Raw genomic sequence first — 27,140 nt, forward strand, 5'->3', positions numbered from 1 at the left:
AAACATGAATGAAACTCAAACCTATACTAAACCTAACCTTTGTAAGTATCTGAAGCACAAACCTACATGAAACCTAACCTTGTAAGTAGCTGATGCTCAAAAACCGTACCAACCCTTACAGATAACTGAAGCTTAAAAAACCACACCTAACTGGTGGCCTACCTTCTCCTTGGAGTTGAGGACCACCGCCTGGGTGTGAGGGATTCGAACCACGTGGTGGTTGCTGTTCTCGGCCACAGGCAGCCACACACGTGCGGGCAGGTTAAGGTTGAGCATGGCTAGCTCTGCTATCAGCCTGGAGGCTGCAGCACAGGGAAACATCAAACACTGGTTACACCTCTTTCTCTCTCTGTGTCAGGTTCTCTTTTTACCTACCCCTCTCTGTCAAGGTGTAGCCTTACAAGTTAGTTTCCACACTGTGCTGTGCTGTGCTGTGCTGTGCTGTGCTGTGCTGCACTGTGTTAAGTTGTGCAGTTTTGTATGGTACTGTATGGTACGGTATTGCATTCCATTGCACTGTACTGTAATTTGCATTGTACCCACGCTCTCTGTCTAGGTGTAGCCTTACCATTAGTTTCCACACTGTGTTGTGTTGTGCTACGTTGTGTTGCGTTCTGCTGTGTTGTGTTGTATTGTGCTGTACTAAACTGTATTGTACCATACTGTACGGTATGGCATTGCATTACATTGTACTGTACTGTAATTTGCATTGTACGGTGCTGTACTGCTTTGTATTGTATGGTACTGTATGCTACAGTATTGCAGTGCACTGTACTGTAATTTGCATTGTACTGGTTGTATTGTATTGTAACTTTTTATTTTTCATCACAACAGATTTCTCTGTGTGAAATCCTGGAACAGGTACACTGCCACAGCACAGCGCCACTCACTTTTTTTTCTTTTCTTTTTTTTCTCTGTCTGCATGTGTGTATTTACTTCACTATCAAACAGGACATTTTATTTATAGAAATTTTGCCAGGAACAACCCTTTTCCTTGCCGCGGATTCTTTCACCTGTGATAAGAGCATGCTGCATGCACACAGGACCTCAGTTTAACATCTCATGCAAATGACTAGCACCCAGACCACCACTCAAAGTTGAGTGGAGGAGGGGTGGGGGGGGGGAGGGAAATAAAAATCTAAGTCCACATATGGGAATGGAACCCGTGATCACTTACTTTCTACTCAGATGTATTAGAACTTGGCCATCGCTCCTCTTCTTACACAGGACTTTTTCCAGTGAGCTAAAACATCTTGGGGAGGCCAAGGGACTCTTACCACAGTTCTAGACCCCTCCCCCCCAGTCCCCCTCCACTCTACCTTCATTCTAATGCTGCACTATCAAATCAAAAACTGCACTGCTACACACATGCAAAGGCAGGCACACCTTTTTGTCACCAGTGCCCATGTTTCTAGACCCCCGAAGAAGTGAGGAATGGAAATGACTCTGGAGTAGATGATTCTGGCTGCCCGACTGTATGTTCCGATACGTAATTTTTACTGAAGTGCATCATTTCCATTTTTAAAGTGCCAGGGACACATACTGATGCACCGTTGGAAGCCCTGTTATGGTGTATTTGTTTACATAGATACAATACACAGTCTTGCAGTTGGTCCCCACCCACACTCTGACCATTTATTTGCATCAGTGGTCCTCGAGTTTCATTATATCTGCCGCCCTTCCATGGCTTCACATCCGTAGAAAAAAAAAAAAAAAAAAAAAAAAAAAAATCACATGCAGATTACTGGTTGTTGTTGTCCCCCCACCCCTGACCACATCTGTTAAACTGTACTGTTGCTTTCACTCTACATTCGGTTATAGCTTCTTCACACACATTTCTTCATCACAAGTTTGTAGTTTTTCCTTGGTGTTTTTTCCTAATGTCTAAATTCTGCTTTCTCATGTCCTTTTTTTCTGCTTATGACAAGGTTATTTCAGTATTCCGGACATGAAAAAAAAAGAAAATAAAATGAAACCAATCCCACTACCACAACCCCACCCCAAAATAAAGGCAGTGAAGAACGGCACAGTTCATCTGCTGACTGCTTTCTAGCATCCCTTTTTTCTTTGTTTCTTCTTCTTAAGACTAATTTCATCAATCCAAAGAATACACATACGAAAAAAAACAACTAACACACACACACCAAAACTCCCCAAATCCTACTTCCACCCCACCCAAAAATAAAAAAGTGGTCAAGACCTGCACAGTCCCCCCCCCCCCCCCTCCCTATTGTTTCCTGACACTGTCAGTCCACTCACTTCTGTGCTCTTTGGTGGGCAGGTGCTGGAGCTTCTTGCCGATGTTCATGAGCGCCTGAACAAACTCCACCTCGGGCTGCAGCCTGGGGGCCTGCAACAACACAACAAGCGACCCTGGCACCATGACAACACAGCTGTTACACACTACACACACACCTGTCTGCAACCACACAACAAACCACCCCCTGGTTCCATGACAATACAGTTGTTACACACTACACACACCTGTCTACAATGACACAACAAGCCACCCCTGCCTCCATGACAACACAGTTGTTACACACTACACACTGTCTGCAACGACACAACAAGCCTGGCTCCATGATGACACAGTTGTTACACACTACACAATGTCTGCAACGACACAACAAGCCTGGCTCCATGATGACACAGTTGTTACACACTACACACTGTCTACAACCACACAAGCCACCCCCTGGCTCCACGATGACACAATTGTTACACACTACACACTGTCTGCGACAACACAAAAAGCCACCACTTGGCTCCATGACGACAAAGTTGTCACATGCTACACACTGTCTGCAACGACACAACAAGCCACCAATGTCCCAAGATGACACAGCTGTTACACACTACACACATCTGTCTCAAACAACACAACAAGCCTGGCTCCATTATGACACAGTTGTTACACACTACACACACACTACACACACACTGTCTGCAATGACACAACAAGCCACCCCTGGCTCCATGATGACACAGTTGTTACACACTACACACACCTATCTGCAACAACACAAAAAGCCACCCCTGGCTCCATGACAACACAGTTGTTACACACTACACACACACTGTCTGCAATGACACAACAAGCCACCCCTGGCTCCATGATGACACAGTTGTTACACACTACACACACCTATCTGCAACAACACAAAAAGCCACCCCTGACCAATGATGACACAGTTGTTACAGACTACACACACACTGCCTGCAACAACACAACAAGCCTGGCTCCACAGTGACACGGTTGTTACACACTACACACACAACACTGTCTGCAACAACACAGAAGCCACCCCTGTCCCATGATGACACATTTGTTACACACTACACACTGTCTGCAACAACACAACAAGCCTGGCTCCATGGTGAAACAGTTGTTACACACTGCACACACCTGTCTGCAACCACACAAGCCTGGCTCCATGACACAGTTGTTACACACTGCACACACCTGTCTGCAACCACACAAGCCTGGCTCCATGATGACGCTATTGTTACACACTGCACATACACACTACCAGGCCTGTCTGCAATGACACAACCACCATCCCTGGCTCCATGATGACACATTTGTTACACACTACACATACACACTGTGTGTGTGTGTGTGTGTGTGTGTGTGTGTGTGTGTGACTGTTTATTCTCTAGCATGTCTTCACACACATACCCACTCCCTCTCTCACAAACACTGATACACCCAACAGTCTACCCTTATGATTGTTAATAGACAGTTTAGTAGTGCCTTGGAGTGTGTGTGTGTGTGCATGTGGTGTGCATGTGGTGTGTGTGTGTGTGTGTGTGTGTGTGTGTGTGTGTGTGCGCGCGCGTGCGTGTGTGCGTGCGCATGTGTGTCTGCATGTGTAAGCATGTTTTTATTCTCTTGTATAACTTTGTGTGCTGTCATATTCCATTATCCAGTATTCACTATGGATTATGACCTATTTCATGTGAGGTGCTTAAGGCCAGACACGGTAGTGAAATTTTTACCAAAATCATGATTTTTTGTGATTTTCGTTTTTACGCATAATTTGCTTCTTCAACATCTAATCTTTATAGTCCATTTCACCTGGGTACTATATTCACTTAAATAAAGATTCAAACAGCATCAACATGTGTGATTTCTTGTGAGTACAAGCACATCTCTTTCTTTTCCTGTTTTCTCAGTTTTGTGTTTTGTCCTCGTAATACCATTTTTCAAAATGCTAATGCTCAAAAACTTTAAAAGATAGCATGTTCAAACTTGGTACTTTCTTTCTTTATGTATTCATCTTTATTACAGTGCGGTGGATTGTATAGTACTAGTAAAAGAATGAATATACGCTCATTTGAAAAAAAATTATGTCAAGGAATTTATACACATTTCAACAAAAAAATAATAATAAATGTATTTATTCAAATTCCAAAATATCACTGCACTATAATAAAGAACAAATACAAATAAATCAAATAAAACAAACAGAAATAACATATCTATAAAGGTACCGAAGTTCTAAGCTTTTAATTGTTTGTTTGTTGGCCATTTTGGATTCGTTTCCATGGAAAACGTCATGACAAATTGCACAAAATGACCTTTTTAGACATGTTTAGTCCAATATCTTTGCATACCATGTCACAAAAAGCCATAAACTTCAAGTTTATTTCATATGTTTTTGTACTACCGTGTCTGGCCTTAATGCACATCATAACGGGAGTTTGCACACGTAAGTACAATATACTATTTATCATCATTCTCATTATCATCATTAATATCATTTTCCTTATTATCACTATCATTATTACCCTCCTTTTAACTGCTGCTTACATTGCACTGGCAAGGAGTCTGGCGCCCGGTCAGGTTATTCAGGACGGCCTCTGAACTCTGCATGCATTTGCATCCATTATCGAAGGCACGGCCAGAGGCCAAGTCTCCCGCCGCAGACCCAGGCATGGTGAGTGCGGATGTGCTCTCACTGTGCTTCATGAACAAGCCTGGAAAAACAAACAGCATCAAAGTCAACTTTTCGTTTATTTGTTTGGTTTTTGTATGTACCCTATAATTTGGGACATCTTGTTTTATGCGTTTCCATGATCGATAAACACACCTCTGTGCAGATTTCAGCAAGTTTGAGCAACACTCCGAAAGACACATCCGTTAAGTGTAATGATCCTCAACTGTGTGCCCCCTGGGTCGTCCCATCTATCATGGCAAAGTGGTTGGCGTCACAGACTGACAACTGGGAAGGTAAGGGTTCGATCCCCATCAGAGGTGGGGTTTTTGGCCCCTGTGGCTGGCTCCTACCCAGGGCCGAGTGTGCTGTGTGCTCAAATGGATAGGCAGTAACACACAGCTGAGGGGTCGCCCTCTTCATGGATGAATCTTTGGAAGTGCTGCTCAGATTTCCTGTCCAACACCGCAGGTGTCTGTATCTCTCAGCCCAATTGACACTAGGATATGTTATGAGAAAACAGCCTTGTCAAGTGGTCACTAACCTAAACGGCCTCCAACAGCAGCATCTTCATCAACATTCATCATATATATAATCATCAAATATATAAAAACAAAATGTCCCACATTCTGGGACACTAAAAAACATAAGACAAAAAACAAAACCAACCAGAAAAAACAATGACAAAAATCTGAACAATGATTTCCTTGAAGTTAACACCAAATGCAAGTGCAGTCATGCTTAATTTCATTCTGATACACATAAACAAAAGATACTGATCTGAAACTGGAAGACAATGTACTTAAGTTAGCAAGGTTAAACATTTAGTGTAGATAATTCCATGATATATAAAATTAATTTCTTTTTACAGTAAAGTAAGTGCAGAATACATGAAACATTTTACACCTGTCCTGCAAATGCACACATGTAAACAGTGGTAGCGAAAAATCATAACACAAATTTCTATTCCATATTCTTGCCAAACTGACTTTAAATTTACATGTTGCTTCTTTCATTCTTAAGAGAAGTGTGGATCCAGAAAAGAAGACAGCAGGACTAGAAGAAAGAGAGAGAAAAAAATGAAACAGGATAAATAAATGAAACATCATGAGAGTCTCTGATGTTCACAAGTCACATGTGAAAAAACAAAAGGTTTTTGCATGTGTGTGGGTGGGTGTTTGATGCCAATGTGTGTGCCTGCACGAATATCTGTGTATGGCAATGTCCCTATGCCTAATGCGCATTTGTGTGTGCAATTCTTCCTGCTATCTCATCACCTCTCATTCTGTGTAAACAATTAGAAAAGCAGAGAGGCGCCAGTACAGACATCAAGGGCAGAACACAGTAATCAGTACATCTGTCTGACCAAGCAACAAACCTGCTACAGCTGTACACTGCTGGGATGCAACCAAAGCAGCAAGGCACAAGACATAAATGAATGTGTGTGTGTGTGTGTGTGCGTGTGTGTGTGTGTGCGCGCGCGCACGCGCACGTCTGTGTGTGTCTATGTGTGAGAGAGTGTTTATTTCTCTTGTATGTCTTCAGGTGCCGTTGTATGCCATTATCCAGTATGCACTAATGTACAAACATGTACTGTTTCATGTGAGGCTATGATCATGAAGTTCCAACAAAGGCAATATGACTTAAGGAATTTTACTCCCCTGCCACTAAGCCTTGAACAGTGGTCTGGATGCTAAGTCATTTGGATGAGACAGACAAACTAAGGTCCCATGTGCAGCATGTACTTAAGAGCACATATGGTAAAAGAAATCCATGGCAACATAACAGTTGTGACCTTCTGAAACTAAAAATTACTTTGATAGTGAACCAAATATACTTGCTGACAGAAAACAAACAACAAAAAAACAAAAAACAAAAAAACACAGGGGTGGCGCTGCACAGTGGGGTGACATGCTCTCCCAAGGGAGAGCAAGCCGAATTTCACATATTCTTGTTCTTGTGTCCAGCCTACAGCACAGGGCCAAATCAGGACTGTCAAACTATGCAAATACTCAACTGCGTCAACACAAAACTGTCACATTTACAACAACAACAAAAAAAAAAACCACACACAAAAAAACCACAAAGACAAACCCACAAAACACAGTTCATGACACAGTATCCCAACCATTTAGCTCCTTATGGCAAATAAGACCAGGCCATGCTGAGGACACCAGCCATTCTACTTACTTTATCATCCCCAGATTACAAAAAATCATTAAAAAGGAAAAAAAAATTTTTCAAAGCCAAACAAAAAATACATAAAAAGGCCATATAGGCAAATAACACTGCAGAATGGACAGCTAGTGCCCATCCCAGTGTTTACATCTCGTTACCTAATCGCCAGAGCAAAACAGCACAGATAGTACATCATGCACTACGGAAAAGAGAAAAATGTGCCAAAGTTTGCTTGAAAAAAGAAAGGGGAATGAACTGGGAAGGCAGAAAAAGGAGACAACAGTGGAGAAAGAAAAAAGGCAGAAACAAAGAGAGTGATAGAAAAGAAGGAAATTTCTAGTACAGAATTTCCACAAGGTGGGGATGCTATTTATACTGAAAGACCCCCGGCATCCCCACAGGAGAAATTTCACATAAAGAAAAACATTGTGACAATAATACAATACCAAACCTGAAAGCCTGGGCTGTTCTTTCCTTCCACTGTCCAGGCTCGCAGAGCCATCATTTTGTTCTTGAATAAAACTTCCAGCTCAGTTTCCCTAATTGTCACTGTCATATGTAGTGAAAGAAAATGTCTGCACCTTTCATCTACTTCATTTAAAAAAAATTTTTTTACAACTACTACTACTTCTATTATTATCATTATGATTATGGCTATTATGATTATTATGTTCTTAGACTCTATGTAGTATTAGTGGCTACTGTTATGTCTCATATGGAGTCTACTTCTATGCTTCTTTATGTTGTTGCGCATAAATATATATCTACTGTCATTTCATAAAAATGTATATTCCACAACAGAAAAAAGTAGAAAAGTCATTATCAAAAAAAACAAAACAAACAAACAAACAAAAATCAGCATGAAAGAGTCTCTACCCCACTGTGAGGCTCTCCTTTCTTTTTCTAACAGGGTGTGATAGTCAACAGTGTTGGGGTTTTTTTTGTTTGTTTTGTTTTGAAAAAAAAAAGTTTGGCAAAGGGGGGTGGGGGGGGGGGGGGGGGAGATTATAAAATTTTTTTTCTAAAATAATTGTATAACTATGAGACTTAACAAAGTGTAGACAAGACAGGGACATAAAGAGAGAGATCAGCAGGTGGGGGACGAGGAGAGAAACTTTCCATCAGTGGCAATGTGTGTGTGTGTGTGTGTGTGTGTGTGTGTGTGTTTGTAGTTTACATTTGGGCCAACAGCAAAGTGAGAGCTGTATTATCAATGGTTTCTCCAGTCAATGGGAAACCATTTACAGCTTAGTCTTTTGTGAAGGACTATGACTCTCGAACTAGGAGGCAAAATTGCACTGGCTCTTAGTGCTGCAGCCTTGTGGGCTAGTTGGCCTTTGGGAACCATCCCAACGCTGACTGTCCTAAAACCCTCTTGGCCGAGAGAGTGGGGATGTACTTGGGCAAGACACTCTCCACTATAATCAAATTCTAGCCCAACTAGTCGGAACAGCAGTTGCCTCCTCTGCTGTTCTGATGGTCATAGTCGGACACAACTGACTATCATATATAAAGTGTGTGTGTGTGCATGTGTGTGTGTGTGGTGTGTAGTGTGTGTGTGCATGTGTGTGTGTGTGTGTGTGTGTGTGTGTGTGTGTGTGTGAGAGAGAGAGAGAGAGTGAGCATATAACTGTGAGTATATGTGTGAGTATACATGCATTAGAGACACAGAGAGAGAGAGTCTGTGTGAGTGTGAGACATGGTCACAGTGACCAAAGACCCAGATGGAAAAGAAAGACAGCACATACTGAAAAAAAAGAGTGTATATAAATAAATAAATATATATATATTATATATATATATTATATATATATATATTTATATATATATATATATATATATATCAATTCATTAGCCCTCAATACTCTCCCAGCATTCACACTATTTGTAAATGGGCCAGTACAGACCCGGATGGAAGGAGAGAGAGCTTAGATTGAAAAAAAGTATATATATACATATCTATATATGTATGTATATACACATATATTCATATATATATATATATATATATATATATATATATATATATATATATATATATATATAAATTCATGAACCCTCAATACTTTCCCAGCATTCACACTATTCATAAATGGGCCAGTACACTGAGTACAGACTTTAAAACTCACAAAAAAGAAAGAAAAAGAAAAAGAAACCCCAAAAAACACCAACTATTTCATTGATTACACCCCTTCAATAATCATCCCATTCAAAACTGACAAGCAAAACAAACAAAACAAAGGGGGAGGGGGGCACCAAAGCAAAGAAACCCCCATAATCTTTTTCTTTTCAATTTCTAAATCAGAAGCACAATAAAAACCCAAGACAAAAAAAATCTCAGAAATTCTATAAAATCAATTAAAAAAAAAAAACCCAAAAAACAACTGACCAGTTAGTGAGCAGTCAGTTACAAAAAACCAAAACAAAACAAAAACAAAAGCAGGTGTGTGTGTGTGTGTGGGGGGGGGGGGGGGGGGGGGGGAGGGGTGGAGGAGAGACTGAAGGATACAAACAAGCAAACAAAAACAGAATTAAAAAAAAAAAGAAGAAATTCAATGTCAAATAACAAACCAATTTGTTTCTTTATTAAAAAAAAAAGAAAAAGAAAAAAAAAAGCGAAAGAAATGGCTAAAAAACATGTGGAGTCAAACCAACAACAACAGGTCACATCACTGCCAGGATGGGGGTGTACATGTGCAATGTAGCAACACTGTATGCACTGGGGCTGAACCGCAAAAAACCAACAAAAGCCCCCCAGAAAAAAACACCACCCAAAAAAATCCCAACAAAAACAGTCATATGGACTGATCGATATCAATGCTGAATAAGACAGCTGTTCACAATATTCCCCATCACAACAGCTTGGTATCATTCAATCTCCACCCACCTCCCCACCTTGATCCTCTATTAACATCACAACAGCACACACTCACACACACACACACAAAAAAAAAAAAAAAAAAAAAGAAAGAAAGAAAAAAAAAAAGGGTCAATTGCAAAGGTGACTTAAGACGTGTTGACAGGGTTTGCCTGTGCACTGTTTGTGAGAGTCTGTGTTTGTGCTCGTAAGTGAGTGCGACTGTGACCTGAGGAATGTGTGTGTGTGTGTGTGTGTGTGTGTGTGTGTGTGTGTGTGTGTCTGTGTGTACAATTTCAATGAGTGAGCACACATGCACTCTGTGTATGCATGTGTGTAAGTCTGTCATTGTGCATGAGTGTGTGGTACTGTTAGGGTTGCTACAGTGCAGTGCCACTCGTATTTCTTTTGTTTCTTTCATTGTCTGCAAGTGTATTTGTCTCACTATCAAAGTGGATTTTCCTACAGAATTTTACCAGGAGCAACACTTATGTTGCCACTGGTTCTTGTACATGCCCTATGCGCAAGCTGCACACAGGACCTAGGTTTATCATCTAATGTGAATTACTTGTGTCCAGACTGCCACTCAATGTCCAGTGGAAAAGAAGAAAATTCTGAGGAGTGGGATTCAATCCCCCTGTAATGTTAGATTCTCTCACTTCCTACGTGGACATGTTACTATTTCACAAGAGACAAAAGAAAAAGAAAACAATCTCTCCATTGTAGCCATTTGAGTCCGTTATTGTCCCTCATCTCGGCGATTTTTTTTTGCTTTGTTTTGAAACTTCAACAGATATTTATGCCTTCACAAAAATACCATGAAGAATGTTCACTCAAACACCCACACTCCATTCATCCATCCACTCCCTCACACTCACAGCCCTATCAAATAGACAAATGATACCAAGGGAATTGAAGAGGAGGACGTACAACTGGAGAATATCCAGAGATTGCCGGGGACCTCTTTGAGGGACATACAGTGCGTGGGAGAAACAAAGCAAAAACCAACACAGTCAAGCTCCAGCACATGCAGCACACCACAAAGTACCCAGAGTGCAAGGTCCAGAACATTTCTCTCTTCTTTCTGAAGTTAAAGGTTAAGCATCCCATTGCCTTTTATGGCCATCAGCACCGTGAATTCATATATATATCTCGGGTGTCCCAAAAAAGTGAACCACTTTTTGACAAGTATTTTCTCAGTGATAGAGAAATCAAATTCACTGAAACTTTTCACAAAGTAACCTTAGGGTATCATCAACAAGTCTGCAAAATATCTAAAAGGTCAGACACAAACTGTGTGAGTATTGTCAAATTCAAAACAGCATGTCAAAAAATCCAATATCAGAGCTGTGCAATGTGACCTTCATGTTCATGCCAACAGCCAGGTGTTGGCATCTGTCAATCAGTGTCAGTCTAATAATAGCCTGTCTGGGTGTCAAGTCTATTGATTTTTTTGATTTTTTTTTTTATTGTCGTCTGTATCCAAAATCAGTTCTGTCCAAAGTTTCAGTTTGGTAGGATCAACCATGCCTTTGAGTGAAAGTGATAAGGTTACCGTTGAAAACTGTTTCAAGGAGAAAGACTGGGGTGGAAGAAGGATCGTAAAGGAATTTCCAGGCAAGGGGTGGAGTCATGTCACTGTAAACAGACTTATTGCTAAAATACGCACTACAGGGTCAGTAGCACGTAAAACTGGCAGTGGGAGACCCAAGACTGCATGTTCGGAGGAGAACAAGGACCGTGTTGAGGAACTGATTCAATCCCAGGAGGAGAACCCAGGGACTCACAAATCTCTTAGAGAAGTTGCAAGTGATTTACAAGTGAGCAAGTCTTCTGTGCAAAGAATGGCAAAAGAACTGGAACAGAAGCTCTTCAAGAGGATACGGGTATAAAGGAGGGACCAAAATGTTAGAGGGAAAAGAAAAACTCACTGCCGTAACTTGAATGACCACTACTTGGCCACTGATGTGAAAAGGATCATTTTCACAGACGAAAAAGACTTTACGTTAGAGAAACGGAAACGAGAAATTCAGCCATCTCGCCTCCATCATGAGACTTCTAGATTTTCAAAGAAGATAATGGTTTCAGCTGAAGTATCCTGGAAAGGAAAAACAACATTCATTTTATTGACACTGATAGAGCCAAGGTTAATAGTGAAAACTACATTCAGTAATTGGATGACAATCTTCTCCCGGATTGTAGGCGTCTTTATCCAAGAAACAATTACATGTTTCAGCAAGATGGGGCTCCTTCACATGCAAGTAGGGTCGCCCAGGCCTATCTGGAGGAGGCTACACCAGAATTCATCAAGAATGAATGGCCTCCACAAAGTCCTGACTGTAACTCAATAGATTATGCCATATGGGACTCTCTGAAGGAGAAAGTTTACCGGGAAGTGAGAGACAAATTGACCAAGCAGGCGTTAAAAGACAGGATAATTATGTCATGGGAGGAGATATCGGTGGAAGAAATACGTAAAAGCATTTCTGGTTGGAAGAAACGGCTTTGTTTAGTCATGGAGGAAGATGGAGGCCACATAGAGCATAAACTGAAATAAGTGAGTTTTCCTCTGATATTGGATTTTTTGACATGCTGTTTTGAATTTGACAATACTCGCATAATTTGATATTTTAGATATTTTGCAGACTTGATGATACCCTAAGGTTACTGTGTGAACATTTTCAATGAATTCAGTTTCTCTATCACTGAGAAAATACTTGTCAAAAAAGCGGTTTACTTTTTAGGGGGACACCCGATATATATACCGTGTCTAGAACTTGGCACAAGAAGGTTGGGTTCAATCTCCCCCTTCCACCATTTTAACATTCCCTAACCAAAGTCCATTCACACCTGGGTGGAGTGAGGGAAAATTGGAATTAGGTGCCTTTCCCAGGAACAACACCATGCTGAAATGGGGTCTCGAACCCTGAGCATTGGTAAACAGTGGATCAGAAGTCCAACACCTCTGCCTGGATGCCTCCTATACACCACTCCAAAACAGCTGTACCTCTACATTACCATACTTGTCCACTTTCTCTCTAAAACTGTGTGCAAGACCCAGCATCTACTGACATGCCCATTTAAAATCCAACAGTTTCACTGGCCCACGCAGCTGTTCCACTATCTCTCTCTTATGCTAAACACAAGATGGATATTAAAGACTGATGTTAAAGACTGATGTTCTTTCTTGACACCCATTTGAAACAAAACCCATGTGACTGGGGCTACCCCAGTTTCCTGACCAACACTACAAGTGACTGTGTCTTTTGGGTCTTCTCTGGTGTGTGGCCTCCTGGCAAACTAAATATCAATTAACAGTTAAGTTTCCTGTGGACTGCTGATGCTGGAACAGCAACAGAAGCCGGATGTGACTGTGAATGGGGGACACAGAATAAGCGGCTTGGGAGTAATGCCAATGAAAATGAGGTAGATGATACGACAGTAAAAAAAAAATGTTTCAAATAAATAAATTCCTTGGGATTATCCCCATTTCTTTTTCTGGTGATGATGATGATAAAAGTGCTGGCAAGGAAAACAGAGAAAGCAGAGAGACCTAGAGTGTGGGAAGGGACTTGGGATGGTGTTTTGCTGGTGATCATAATGTGCTGGCAAGGAAAACAGAGAAAGCAGAGAGACCTAGAGTGTGGGAAGGGACTTGGGACGGTGTTTTGCTGGTGATCATAATGTGCTGGCAAGGAAAACAGAGAAAGCAGAGAGACCTAGAGTGTGGAAGGGGGCTTGGGATGGTGTTTTGCTGGTGATTATAATGTGCTGGCAAGGAAAACAGAGAAAGCAGAGAGACCTAGAGTGTGGAAGGGGGCTTGGGATGGTGTTTTGCTGGTGATTATAATGTGCTGGCAAGGAAAACAGAGAAAGCAGAGAGACCTAGAGTGTGGGAAGGGACTTGGGATGGGGGTGGGGAGTGGTGTGTAGGGAGGTTCACTCGAAGAGGAGGAATATGCCAAACAGAAGCCAAAGATCCATTTACATGACTCGTTCCATTCTTCATTACATGCTGATATAGACAGGGTGATCTAAAACCATCAGTTCAACATTTCCTTAATGGGGAACAGAGTGAGGGTAAGGCAGCATGAAAAGCTTTTCTTATGGGCAGACGTGCCATGCATACTTGTGCACCTATACAACACATTCTTTGGAGAGCGTGTCTAGGGGTAGCAGTGTGGCTCGAAGCAGCTACATGTAAACTGCTCCATGTTTAAGGACCCTACAATTTCTCATTTACACAATTACAGGTAATCAGGAACTAGTCCTCTCTGTCTCTCTCTCTCTGTGTCTCTCTTTTCTGTCATCAAAACCATTCATGTCTTTAATTTAAAAACTACTGATTTCTTTAATAACTGTGTTGAGTTTTCACATGCCTATGCAATGCAGAGACAGTTGATGCAAAGAGCACTTGCACTGAATGAAGAAAAGCAGTTTCCAGTAAATGATGCTTGCAATCTGGACATCCACACAGATGAACATTGCACTTCTTATCTATGGGTCCTGGGTTTGACTCTCTGTGAGTCAATAGTTCAGATATTTTTTTTTTAATGATCTCCAAGGTCAACAGATGTGCAGAACTGCTGGTGCATGAACCCTCTTCACGCATGCATACATGCAGAACGTCAAACACACAAGTTAAACATCCCATTTCACCAAGTCAGTGTTTGGTGGGTTATGGAAACATGCGAACAATGCCAGCATGCTCGTCCCTGAAACTGAAACATGGCTGCCTAGCTGGTGGGGTATACATGTAAAAGCTCACTCAAGTGAACATGAGTTGCAGTGCAAAAAAAACAACAAAAACCCCCCAAATACAACAAGTGACCCCCACCCACCCTTCTCCACATCAATCTCCACACTAGCAATAACATACTAATTGGCCTCAGCCCCTCCTTTAACTCCTATTTCTTTCTCTATCTCAGTCTCTCCACACAGAATTTCTTATCCTACCATTTTTTTCTTTATATCAAACAACAGGGCTGTTGTTAACAGGTTTACTCATTCATTCCAGTGTGTTCACAGGAAGAACAAAAAAAAATGATGCTGGTGAGCAACGTCCAGCATAGATCCTGATGGAATGCTCATCCCACACATGGAAATATTAATCCAGTAAAGCAATAATCAATACATGATGTTTTGCTGTAGCAATTGTAGTAGAAGTAGTCGCAGTAGAAATAATACCACTACTTCTTCTACTACTACTTGCAAAAGCAGTTGTAGTAGTAGCAATAACAATAATGGTAATTAATTTCTCATCACACTGAAAACAAGCAAAACGATGCAAGCCAGCCTTACATGTTGTGCTCCAAGCTTTAACTGAACGAATAAAGCCAACGAAGCAGGCAAAAACCAATCAAATAAATGAATAATAAATAGATAAACAAAATAATAATGAATAACAAAGACTCCCAAACCCTTCTGATAATGAATCAAAGGGATTTTTTTTTTTTTTTTTTTAAAGAGCAAAAAACACCCAAACAAAAGCCAGAAACCAAGGGGGAGGGAACTCTCCCTACTGTTCAGTCTGTCCATGCTAGCTGAACGTGTGGTGCCCTTCTTCTTACGCGGCCTGGGCTTTTCTGGCATCGATGCCAGCAGCAGGGAGTCTGTGAAATCTGAAGGGCAACACCAACACACAGTCTTACACACACACACTGGCAGCAGGCGACATCATCAGTAACACCATGCAGCTGTTTCCTTTCACACACAATGACACACACACAGAGTTTAGCCCAGACTGTGACTGGGAGAGTTCAAATACCCACCGACTTGGTACACAGAGATTTAAGTGATTCATGGGCGTTCACTGAATGAAGAGGTTAGGCGCTTTTTGACTCACTTGTGTAAACAAAGTGAGTCTATGTTTTAACCCGGTGTTCGGTTGTCTGTGTGTGTGTGTGTGTCTGTGTCTGTGTGTCCGTGGTAAACTTTAACATTGACATTTTCTCTGCAAATACTTTGTCAGTTGACACCAAATTTGGCATAAAAATAGGAAAAATTCAGTTATTTCCAGTCATCCTGTTTAAAACAATATTGCACCTCTGGGATGGGCACACACAAAAAAAAAGCAGCCAAATTATATGCAAACTGCATTTACTGTTATATTTATATATATTTTTTTATTCCCTAAACTTGGCACTTTGATCTGATATTCTGACACAACAAGAGCAGTCATCTTTATCATTTTTTGTTCAAACAGGAACTTCTTTTGCTAAGCATGGATGTTATATTTCTGGTGCATGTCTTTGCTGCAGATAGTAAAAAAAAAAAAAAGGGAAATCAATCTGTAATTAATGCTAGGGGGGTTAATTTGCTTTAAACTGATCTTTCTTGTCTCCTTCTTCTCTTCTTCTTCTTCTTTGTTCGTGGGCTGCAACTCCCACGTTCACTCGTTTATACACGAGTGGGCTTTTACGTGTATGACCGTTTTTACCCCGCCATGTAGGCAGCCATACTCCGCTTTCGGGGGTGTGCATGCTGGGTATGTACTTGTTTCCATAACCCACCGAACGCTGACATGGATTACAGGATCTTTAACGTGCGTATTTGATCTTTTGCTTGCGTATACACACGAAGGGGGTTCAGGCGCTAGCAGGTCTGCACATATGTTGACCCAGGAGATCGGAAAAATCTCCACCCTTTACCCACCAGGCGCCGTCACCGAGATTCGAACCCAGGACCCTCAGATTGGAAGTCCAACGCTTTAACCATTCGGCTATTGCGCCCGTTGTTAAACATTACATTTTGAAAATATACTCAATACATAAAAAGCTTGTGTGTTTTACTCTCAGTGTACAGGGCTTTCACTATGTTCATTCGCCCAAGTAGTCTTTTTCGGAAAATACTAAAATCAATACTACGAGTGGACTTAATAGATCTATTGGCTGAGCCCTGAAGGTCATGGGCAAAAATCAATTGCGTACACATATTTATACATATTCAAAGCATGTGCTCATATTTTTCATGAACGCAAAGGACGCCATTTTGTTTAAAGTTGTTGATCGGCCCGTTCAATCCTATATTCAATCGACAATACACGATAACATGTGATGGAAAGTTGGAGGAGACCGTTAAATATTTATTCAGAGAAAGATTTGTGAACGCCTCATCATTTACTGGATTATGCCCCAAACTGCCATAAAAATATCCACAAAATCAGTCAGAATTCACAGTTTAAAATAATAAACCATGAGAGTTAATACCCTTGATGAAACGTAAAAATTTCCAGTCTTGACTTTTTTCAAAATGAAGTCCTTTTCACTTCATACGACGTTTAGAAGTACTTGTACTTGGCTCTACATGTTACTAGTTTAACAAAATACTCAATTTTCATATCAACTTTAAAACTATAAAACTAAATTGAATCGACCGTGTCGTACCGGGTGTAACTAAACCTGTACATCTATCTTGATCCAGAGAAAACGGCTAAATGTTGCAGTGTGATTGCGGCGCGCGATAGCCAGTCTCCTTTACCGCGGACTTAAAAAGAATTTTTAATTGCCCCTAAAGATTTTTTGAAGGCCCAAGACACACCAGAAAAATATGATTTAAACAGCGTTCTCACTGCGAATACCGCAATCGATTCATCGCCCTTTAAAAAAAAAAGCATGTTTAAATGTTAAATTTTTTAACATCAGTTAAGGAGCCACGATCATGTATTGGGTAAGACAGTTTCTTCTCACACGGGGTTCGAATCTGCCATCGGGACTTTTTTTTTTTTTTTTTTTTTTTTTAACCCGAAGCTTTATAATAACAAATACAGAACACATTTTAACAATTTTTATTTATTTTTATCTTTTTTTAAGTGTATCACAAGTGAGTCTTGAAGGCCTTGTCTCTCTTGTTTATATATATTTCAGATTCTAGTAAAACATTCTGCATGGCGTATTATCCATTTGAAGAAGAAAACAGGTGAACAGTTCAAACCGCAGTATTTTTCTCAAGCGGTGTCAGATGTGTTCAGAAATAATCTGCCAATTCTATTCATACAGCACTGATACACAAGGTACGCCCTACCACATGCAAGGTTGGTCCTATCAGTGATGTCTGTTGAAGACATTTAACCCATGCATTGGGTTACGCTGCTGGTCAGGCATCTGCTTTGCTGATGTGGTGTAACGTATATGGATTTGACCAAACACAGTGATGCCTCCTTGAGCTACTGATACTGATACTAACCCACAGTTCCAAGTGTCATTAGATTGTGAGTGCAGTGGTTTTTATTTTTATTTTTGGGGGTTTTTTGTCACTGTCACTGTCACTTGTCCTGAAAGCTGGTTTGGTCATGGGGGTGCTGCACTGCTGAACATACCACCAATGTTCTCCAGTTTTGGGCGGTCATGGAATGGGGCCTGAGTTTCGGCAAAGGTCCTTAATTTTGTACTCTATATTAATGCAGTCACTATCAGTAACGTGATTGTACTCTATATTTGGCTGAGGCAATAAACCAAGGTCCTGTGTGCAGCATGCACTTAGCGCACGTAAAAGAACCCATGGCAACAAAAGGGTTGTTCCTGGCAAAATTCTGTAGAAAAATCCACTTCGCAAGGAAAAACAAATAACAGTGCACGCAGTAAAAAATACAAAAAACAAGAGAGGCAAGGCCTTCAAGACTCACTTGTGATAAATTAAGTCCCCTAGCATTAATTACAGAGTAAATTCCCTTTCTTACTATCTGCAACAAAACGTTTGCAAAATAAATAAAAATTCCATGCTTAGCAAAAGAAGTTCCTGTTTGAACAAAAAATGATAATAATGACTCCTCTTGTTGTTGTGTCAGAATAAGAGGTCAAAGTGCCAAGTTTAGAGAATACAAAAAATATAAATATAACAGTAAATGCAGTTTGCATATAATTAGGCTTCTTTTTTTAATTTTTTTGTGCCCATCCCAGAGGTGCAATATTGTTTTAAACAAGATGAGTGGAAAGAACTGAATTTTTCCTATTTTTATGCCAAATTTGGTGTCAACTGACAAAGTATTTGCAGAGAAAATGTCAATGTTAAAGTTTACCACGGACACACAGACACACGGACACACACACACACAGACAACTGAACACGGGTTAAAACATAGACTCACTTTGTTTACACAAGTGAGTAAAAAATGGGTGGCGCTGTAGTATAGCGATGCACTCTCCCTGGGGAGAGCAACCCAAATTTCACACAGAGAAATCTGTTGTGATAAAAAGAAATACAAATGCAAATATTAATGCAGTCACTGTCAGCGATGTGAGAGGGACTGACAGAAAAAAACACCCCAAAGCTTACTGCAGTCACTTAAGGTCCCTGGTGGGACACAAGAGCGATTCCCTGCCAGGGGCTCTGACGACAAAGTTATGTTTGCAACCCCAGGAACTGCCAACAGTCGCTGTGCATGCATTCAATACTAACAAAATTGTAACGGTCTGCTTATGTACAACATGACCACATCAATAAACACAACACAATTAAGGCATGAAAAAAAGCATGTTTTGATATGATGGGAGTACCGCAACCTTTCCCAATTGTGGTGTCACCCCACACGCACAAGGCTTTGCCGCCAACACCATCTTTTCGAATAAAGACACCAATCTGACAATCATTCATACCAGTGGTAGTTTCATCCAGCCAGGCCCAGTCAAATTTGCAGTGAATCCTTCATCAATGACCTCAATTTTAACATCAGTCGCAGTCTGTAAAACCCTCATGGTCAGAGATTCACTATGTTAAACATTTGAATCTCAGTCAAAATGTCGACAAACAAAACAAACTAGCACAAGAAAATTGTGCAACCAGATTGGACAGATTCAGCCAACTGCAGCGAAGCTCACAAAAGCCAGCCAAGGGAATATACAACGTATGACTATTTCTTTTGATTTACCTGATCAACTGACTTTTTTTCTTTTTCTTTTAAGGAATAAAAAAGAACATTTACATAGCTCTCACATCCCTACACTGTATGCTGTGATGTCTGTGACACCACGAATGGCAAAACCAGTTACACGTAACATACATAAGCACATCACAGATACATATCACATATGTATATGACAAGGTATATATGCCAAAACATCTCTAAAGAAATTTACTGTACACAGTGCAACATGCAAATCACACCCTGCATGCACACGCAAAAGCACACACACACACACACACATAGGCACATGCATAAACAGAGGTACACACATACACATACACAGGAACACAACCATACAAATACACATACAAATACACATACAAACACACATGCAAACAAACAAGGCTGGTTCTCATAATCACAATATGCACTTACACAAAATTACTTCATAATTCAAACAAACAAACAAAAAATTCTCAAATCTTTTAAATGAAGAAATCTTCATTGCTTTTAGTTTTATCTTTGTCTTCTGACTGCATTGCCATTACATACACACACACACACACACACATATATATATATATTTATATATATAGTCCTAATCTACGATCAAAACCAGCATCTCTTTACTGTGAGATACACTCACATATGCATTCCGTGGTTCAGGCTTTTCTCCCCGACTCTTGTTCCTTTTCACTCATGTCACATGCTTACATCAAAGCAAAAAAGCACCCACACTCATGACGCACTCTACAATCAGATGTATGTCAAGACGGAAACATGCATGCATGAACATGTACACACACACACGCTCTGCCTCTACAATCGGACGTGTGTTCAGACGCAAATATGCATGCAAACACATGTACACACACACATTGTACAATCGGATGTGTGTTAAGATGCAAATATGCATGTAAACACATGGAAACACACACACATACACAAAACAGAAACATGCACAAGTAAAAACGCGATGACACATCCACATGCAACACCTGCGCATGCTGACAATCAATACAAAAGAAAAAATCTGCAAAAGCATGCACTTTTCTTTCTTTTTTCATACACTCTACACCATAAATAAATGTGTATTCATTTTTCAATCAACTAATCTGTACTTTTCACCAAAATTCTTTCAGTGCAGGCAGATGTCAATTCACAGCTAGCCACTGATTGTCCTTTTTCTACATCATCAGAGGTAAAGATACCGTTGAGAAAAACACTTTGCTTGTCTGACACTGGCTTAACAAGGAGGTTTTCTCCAAAGTTTTCAATTTATCCTGATGCACTGCAAAGGAGTACATTTGTTTGGTTTTCAACCATACAATGGCCCAGGAGCATGGAATTTTGTATGTGTGCCTAATTCATAAAAAAAAAAATGCAGCTGCTGTTGTCTCTTTTTGGATGGAAGGAAGGAAGGGAGAAAGGGAGGTACACACACACACACACTCACACAAACACACAGCCCAGTATTCTAAATTCCCACTGAAATAAAAACGTGACAACAAACAAATCTTCACATGTCCTGTGCCGTAACAAAGCTTTTGGAAGCCATCATCCCATACAAACCCACCCCTGTTACCGCCTCTTAGTCTTACCTGTGGCCTCAGAGCGGGAACGATGATGGGTCTTCTTGGCGCCAAACGGAGGGGAGGTGGACAGAGCAGGCAGCAGAGGTCCGGCACCTGTGGGACTCGCCAGGGCGGCTACTGTCATCGGCCTGTAACACAGCGCAGTCATCAACCTTTAACACAGAGCTGTCATTAACCTTTAAATAGAACTACCATCAGTTTAAATTTTAACACAGAGCTGTCATCAGCCTTTAACATAGAGCTGCCATCAGCCTTTAACATACTGATTAATAACAACATTACTTTTGTTTTCTATGATGTTTTAGTAGATACTATTGTCAACGTTGTGTGGAAAATTGAACAAAATTCTAGCCACCTCTTCTGTACCATATGTTCTGGCAGCCATTTTGACATGCTCAATAGCTTTTTGCTAAACGAAACACAAATAACTGCATCAAAATGAGCCCAAACTTGCTGAGATATTGCTTCAAAAACGTAGCAAGGCAGTCGCCATTAGCAATGAAGTAAGCATATGCAAATGAGTGTCTGGACTGCTGATAATGCAGTTACCCCGAAACCCCATTTATATCGGTCGGAAGTGAAAGGCTTAACCCTTTGAGCCCTGACCACCGCTTTACCGGTGGTGGGGAGGGGTGGCATAATGCCTGGCCACCAGCTGAGCAGTGCGTAAACACTTGTGTTGTGTTTTGCTATTGGCTGACTTATATTGAAGAGCCAATCAGAAAAACTGTAATATTCTGACGTCAGCGAACGTAGTACCAACATTGCCGCGCCTTTTCATTGTGTTTTGTGCATGTGCTTTGGATAAAAAAGATCGATTTCTACCATGAAGCGTGCAGAGTCTCAACCTGACACGCCTCCTTTGATCAACTGATTCTGCATGCTCAGATTCATTTTCAACATCACTATCTGTAGCAAAATCATCCGATTAGAATTCCACCTCACTATCAGAGTAAGCATTGTCATACTCTACTTCCGATAAATCATCAAGCATATCAATTACTTGCTGCGTTGTGTACAGTTGTTTTCTCGCACGTTTTGTTCCTGATTTCTGCCCTGATGGGCCAGGTTGAGACTCTGCACGCTTCAAGTGTTTACGCACCGCTCAAACGGTGGCTGGGCATTATGTCATTTTTCTCTGCCACCAGTAAAGCGGTGGTCAGGGCTCAAAGGGTTTAATACCAATTATTTGCAAATTTTGGCTCAGGAGCTCAGGCAGAAGGGTTAAAATTGCTCAGGAACTCAGGGCTCAAAGGGTTAAAGTCAATCAAGCATATTGTGAGATGCTGCTGTCCTTGCACCGACAGTACGACACAGTCACACTCACACACACACCTAAACACACACACTTTCACATCATAAAAGCACTCATTCACACAACACAGCTCATCCTATCAATTATGAATAATCTGTATCCAGTTTTGAATGTTTCCACAATGGATGTCAAGGAACCACAAAGAAAAATACCTGAGCTCTTCTCCCAAAATCATGTTTTTCAACTTGACCCCTTGTGAGTTTTTCCAGTTGGGCTTCAGGCAGTCTGCTGAGAACGCATCCAGGATCCAGGCAGCGCTGACAGAAAATTCTACACAGTTGCGACACCTGCAAAAAAAATTCAAAAAATTCATGATCAATTACCTGGTATACTGGCAGTACTGCCCAATGCTCAGCTTATATCACAGATCAACAAAAGCTTACGGTACATTTGGGCCAACAGCTAAGTTAGAGCTGTATGAGCAATGGTTTCTCCATTGCAATGGGAAGTCATTTATAGCTTAGTCTTTTGTGAAGGACTGTGATTCTCAAACTTGGAAGCAAGAGTGCACTGGCTCTTGGTGCTGCAGACTTGGGGGCTAGTTGGCCTTTGGGAACCATCTCAACGCTGACTGCCCTAAAACCCTCTTGGCTGAGAGAGTGGGGATGTAAATAGGACAAGTCACTCTCCACTATAATCAAATTGTAGCCCAGATAGTTGGGACAGCAGTTACCTCCTCTGCTGTTCTGATGGTCATAGTCTGACACGACTGACAATCATACTGATGGATACAGTAGTATTTGGCTATATTTCTCTGTAAGTATAATACTGATCAACAGTGACACATGCAATAAAGTCTGTGATGCTTTACATCATCAGTGGTATATATTTGGGTTTGCCGCTGAATACTGAGGAGAGGAGAGGTGATAGGTAATGCAGAAGCTTACCTCTGTCAAACTCTAGTGCCGATCTCCATTTTACCCATTAACTCTTTCACCTCCAAGTTTCTGCATGAAACACTCCCCAGCGCCAAATATTTCTGACTCGCCACTCTCAGTCACAAAATTTGGTTCATGTCAGAACAACACAGTGGACTTGCTCACTTCAAACTTGGTCAAGGGGGGAGGGAAGGAAGGTTAGTCAATGTCTTATAGTGCGGGAAAGTTGGCTGCGGGTGTTAAACTTTGTTACAATGTGAAAAACGGTCAGTTTAACATGACCCCTCGATGTCATCTGAAGTTGCATATGTTGGTAAACTGTCTAGTCAACTACAGTCGCCTATGGCAGTGAAAGAGTCAACCGAAAGCTGACACAGCCAGCCACCATGGCAAAGTGGTCAGCATCACAGGTTAGAGTTTGCATGTTGTGTTTGAAAGTTTATCCAAAACAACGAGATAAAGCCACAGCCTGAAGAAAATGAAGCAGAAGAACAAAGAAAGGAGTGAGGGAAGAAAGAAGGAGGTAAAGAAGAAGGAAGAGAATGAGAAAGAGTAGCAGTAGTAGTAGGAGCAGCAGCAGCAGTGGTAGTAGTAGGTTCTTTTTTAGTAGCAGAAGCAGCAGCAGCAGCAGCAGTAGTCCACTGGCCCCAATCTGTCCTTCACTCATCTCTTTCTTGAGTCTCTCAATTTCTCAGTCAGTCCGAAGTGTGTATCAGTCCCAATCTCTTTCTCTCTCTAACCAACTGCTCAGCTCCTATCATATATCCCACTCTTTCTCTCTCCTCTCCCCATTCTCTCTCTCTCTCCTCTTCCCATTCTCTCTCTCCATTCTCTCTCTCTCTCTCTCCTCTTCCCATTCTCTCTCTCTATGTCACGTACCCACCCAGCCCCTCTAACTCTCTTGATCGTTATAGACTGCACGCACACACACACACACACACGCACACACACACACACACCATCACATATTAACAACAACAACAACAACAAAAAAAGTACGCACAAACACAAGCACACACACACACACTGGTAGATAATATATATTCAAAATAAGACAATAACTTGAAAATGAGACAATACCTATGTAGGAGATAGGGGTGAATAGCCTCCGCCACATCATGCATATGGATGTACATGTTGAGCAGCTGGGGCAGATAGAAGTCCGTCTCCTCTTCCGCAAAGCTGAACATGCGATTGCCTGTCACAAATCAAAAATCATGCTGTCAGTGTTATCATACCTGTATTATATTATAAACTGAACAACTCAACAAGGCCAAGGAAACACAAGCAGGAAATACGATGCTTCAGCCTGCGAAGACTTGTCAAAAAGTTAGGTGGGTGAGGGAGTAAGTAAGTGATATGTTCAAAACAGCTTGAGAAGATAGAAGAAATTTATTGCATTGCATTACATTGCATTGCACTGCATTGTATTGTATTGTAATTTGTACTGTATTACTCTTTTTGTCACAACAGATTTCTCTATGTGAAATTCAGGCTTGTCTCCTCAGGGAGAGCCTATTGCTACACTGAGTGCGCCACCCATTTTGGGGGTATTTTTCTGCCTGCAATTTTATTTGTTTTCCCATCAAAGTGGATTTTTCTACAGAATTTTGCCAGGGACAACCCTTCTGTTGCTGTGGGTTCTTTTACATGCACTAAGTCAGTGCATGCTGCACACAGGACCTCAGTTTATCGTCTCATCCGAATGACTAGTGCAAGTTAGCATAAGGCCGTAAGTTACTTTGTGTCAAAGGAAAGAGAGACACAGGACCTGACATCTCTTGTGGACAGCTGACAAGGACCATCATGTTTTCCTTCAGATATTAATCAATGTCACTTTCATATATATAACCACATTATCTCCCTCTGGAGTAGGAACCCACTCATGGACTCTGATAATGTGAAATATCTCCCCCAGAATAGAGGCCACTGACATGTCTCCCCAAAAAGAGGGGACTTGAGGGAACACACTCATGGACTTTGAATATTTCCTCCAGAAGAGGGAACACACTTACAGACTCTAAAATACCTCCCCAAGAAGAGGGAACACACTCATGGACTCTAAAATACCTCCCCAAGAAGAGGGAACACACTCATGGACTCTAAAATACCTCTCCCAGAAGAGGGAACAGTCCGAACACACTCATGGGCTGAAACATCTTTTCAGCTCCTCCAGAAGAGGAAAACACTCATGGGCTGAAACATCTCCCCCAGAAGAGGGAACACACTCATGGGCTGAAACATCTCCCCCAGAAGAGGGAACACACTCATGGGCTGAAATATCTCCCCAAAAGAGGGAACACACTCATGGGCTGAAACATCTCCCCTAAAGAGGGAACACACTCATGGGCTGAAATATCTCCCCTAAAGAGGGAACACACTCATGGGCTGAAACATCTCCCCCAGAAGAGGGAACACACTCATGGACTGAAATATCTCCCCTAAAGAGGGAACACACTCATGGGCTGAAATATCTCCCCTAAAGAGGGAACACACTCATGGGCTGAAACATCTCCCCCAGAAGAGGAAAACACTCATAGACTGAAATATCTCCCCAAAAGAGGGAACACACTCATGGACTGAAATATCTCCCCTAAAGAGGGAACACACTCATGGGCTGAAACATCTCCCCTAAAGAGGGAACACACTCGTGGACTGAAATATCTCCCCTAAAGAGGGAACACACTCATGGACTGAAATATCTCCCCTAAAGAGGGAACACACTCATGGGCTGAAATATCTCCCCTAAAGAGGGAACACACTCCTGGGCTGAAACATCTCCCCCAGAAGAGGAAAACACTCATGGACTGAAATATCTCCCCTAAAGAGGGAACACACTCATGGACTAAACAATCTCCCCTAAAGAGGGAACACACTCCTGGGCTGAAACATCTCCCCCAGAAGAGGAAAACACTCATGGACTGAAATATCTCCCCTAAAGAGGGAACACACTCATGGACTAAACAATCTCCCCTAAAGAGGGAACACACTCATGGGCTGAAACATCTCCCCCAGAAGAGGGAACACACTCATGGACTGAACATTTATCTCCCCCAAAGAGGGAACACACTCATGGACTCCGAGATATCTCACCCAGAAGAGAGGACACTGATATGTCTCCCCAAGAAGAGGGGACTTGAGGGAAGGCACTCATGGACTCACACACACACACACACACACACACACACACATAATATATATATATATATATATATATATATATACACACATACATATATATATATATATCTCCCCTAATAGAGGGAAGACACTCATAGACTGAAACAAATATATATATATGCTATTTCCACAGACTTTGGAATATTCCTAAAGGTATTCAAACATAGTGCTACTATAATCACTCATGCAACCCAGCCAGATATTTTCAGACACATCCCCGCACCCACTCCAGCAGTCTGGGTGCTTGTCATTTGGATGAAACTGAGGTCCTGTGTGGAGCATGCACTTCGTGTACATTAAACAACCCATGGCAACACATGGGTTGTCCCTGGCAAGATTCTTTAGAAAAAAACAACAAC

At 41.3% G+C, this 27,140-nt stretch overlaps 1 protein-coding gene across 5 annotated transcripts in view; it reads right to left on the minus strand.

Annotated features, from left to right (window-relative positions):
- The window catches only part of LOC143291197 (phosphatidylinositol 4-kinase beta-like), a 79,549-nt gene that overhangs the window by 22,071 nt on the left and 30,338 nt on the right, over positions 1-27,140 (minus strand). For 2 of the 5 annotated variants that reach the window (XM_076600931.1, XM_076600930.1), the window contains exons 3-9: positions 24,682-24,799; positions 22,876-23,010; positions 21,415-21,536; positions 15,495-15,593; positions 4,814-4,980; positions 2,260-2,350; positions 163-302 (exon numbers count right to left, since the gene is read on the minus strand). In XM_076600931.1, the coding sequence (XP_076457046.1) occupies positions 163-302; positions 2,260-2,350; positions 4,814-4,980; positions 15,495-15,593; positions 21,415-21,536; positions 22,876-23,010; positions 24,682-24,799 (872 nt within the window). The remainder of the gene's footprint in view (positions 1-162; positions 303-2,259; positions 2,351-4,813; positions 4,981-15,494; positions 15,594-21,414; positions 21,537-22,875; positions 23,011-24,681; positions 24,800-27,140) is intronic. The other 3 variants (XM_076600934.1, XM_076600933.1, XM_076600932.1) reach the window with 2 other exon arrangements.

Source organism: Babylonia areolata, chromosome 16, assembly GCF_041734735.1.
Source record: "Babylonia areolata isolate BAREFJ2019XMU chromosome 16, ASM4173473v1, whole genome shotgun sequence".
Lineage (NCBI taxonomy): Eukaryota > Metazoa > Mollusca > Gastropoda > Neogastropoda > Buccinidae > Babylonia > Babylonia areolata.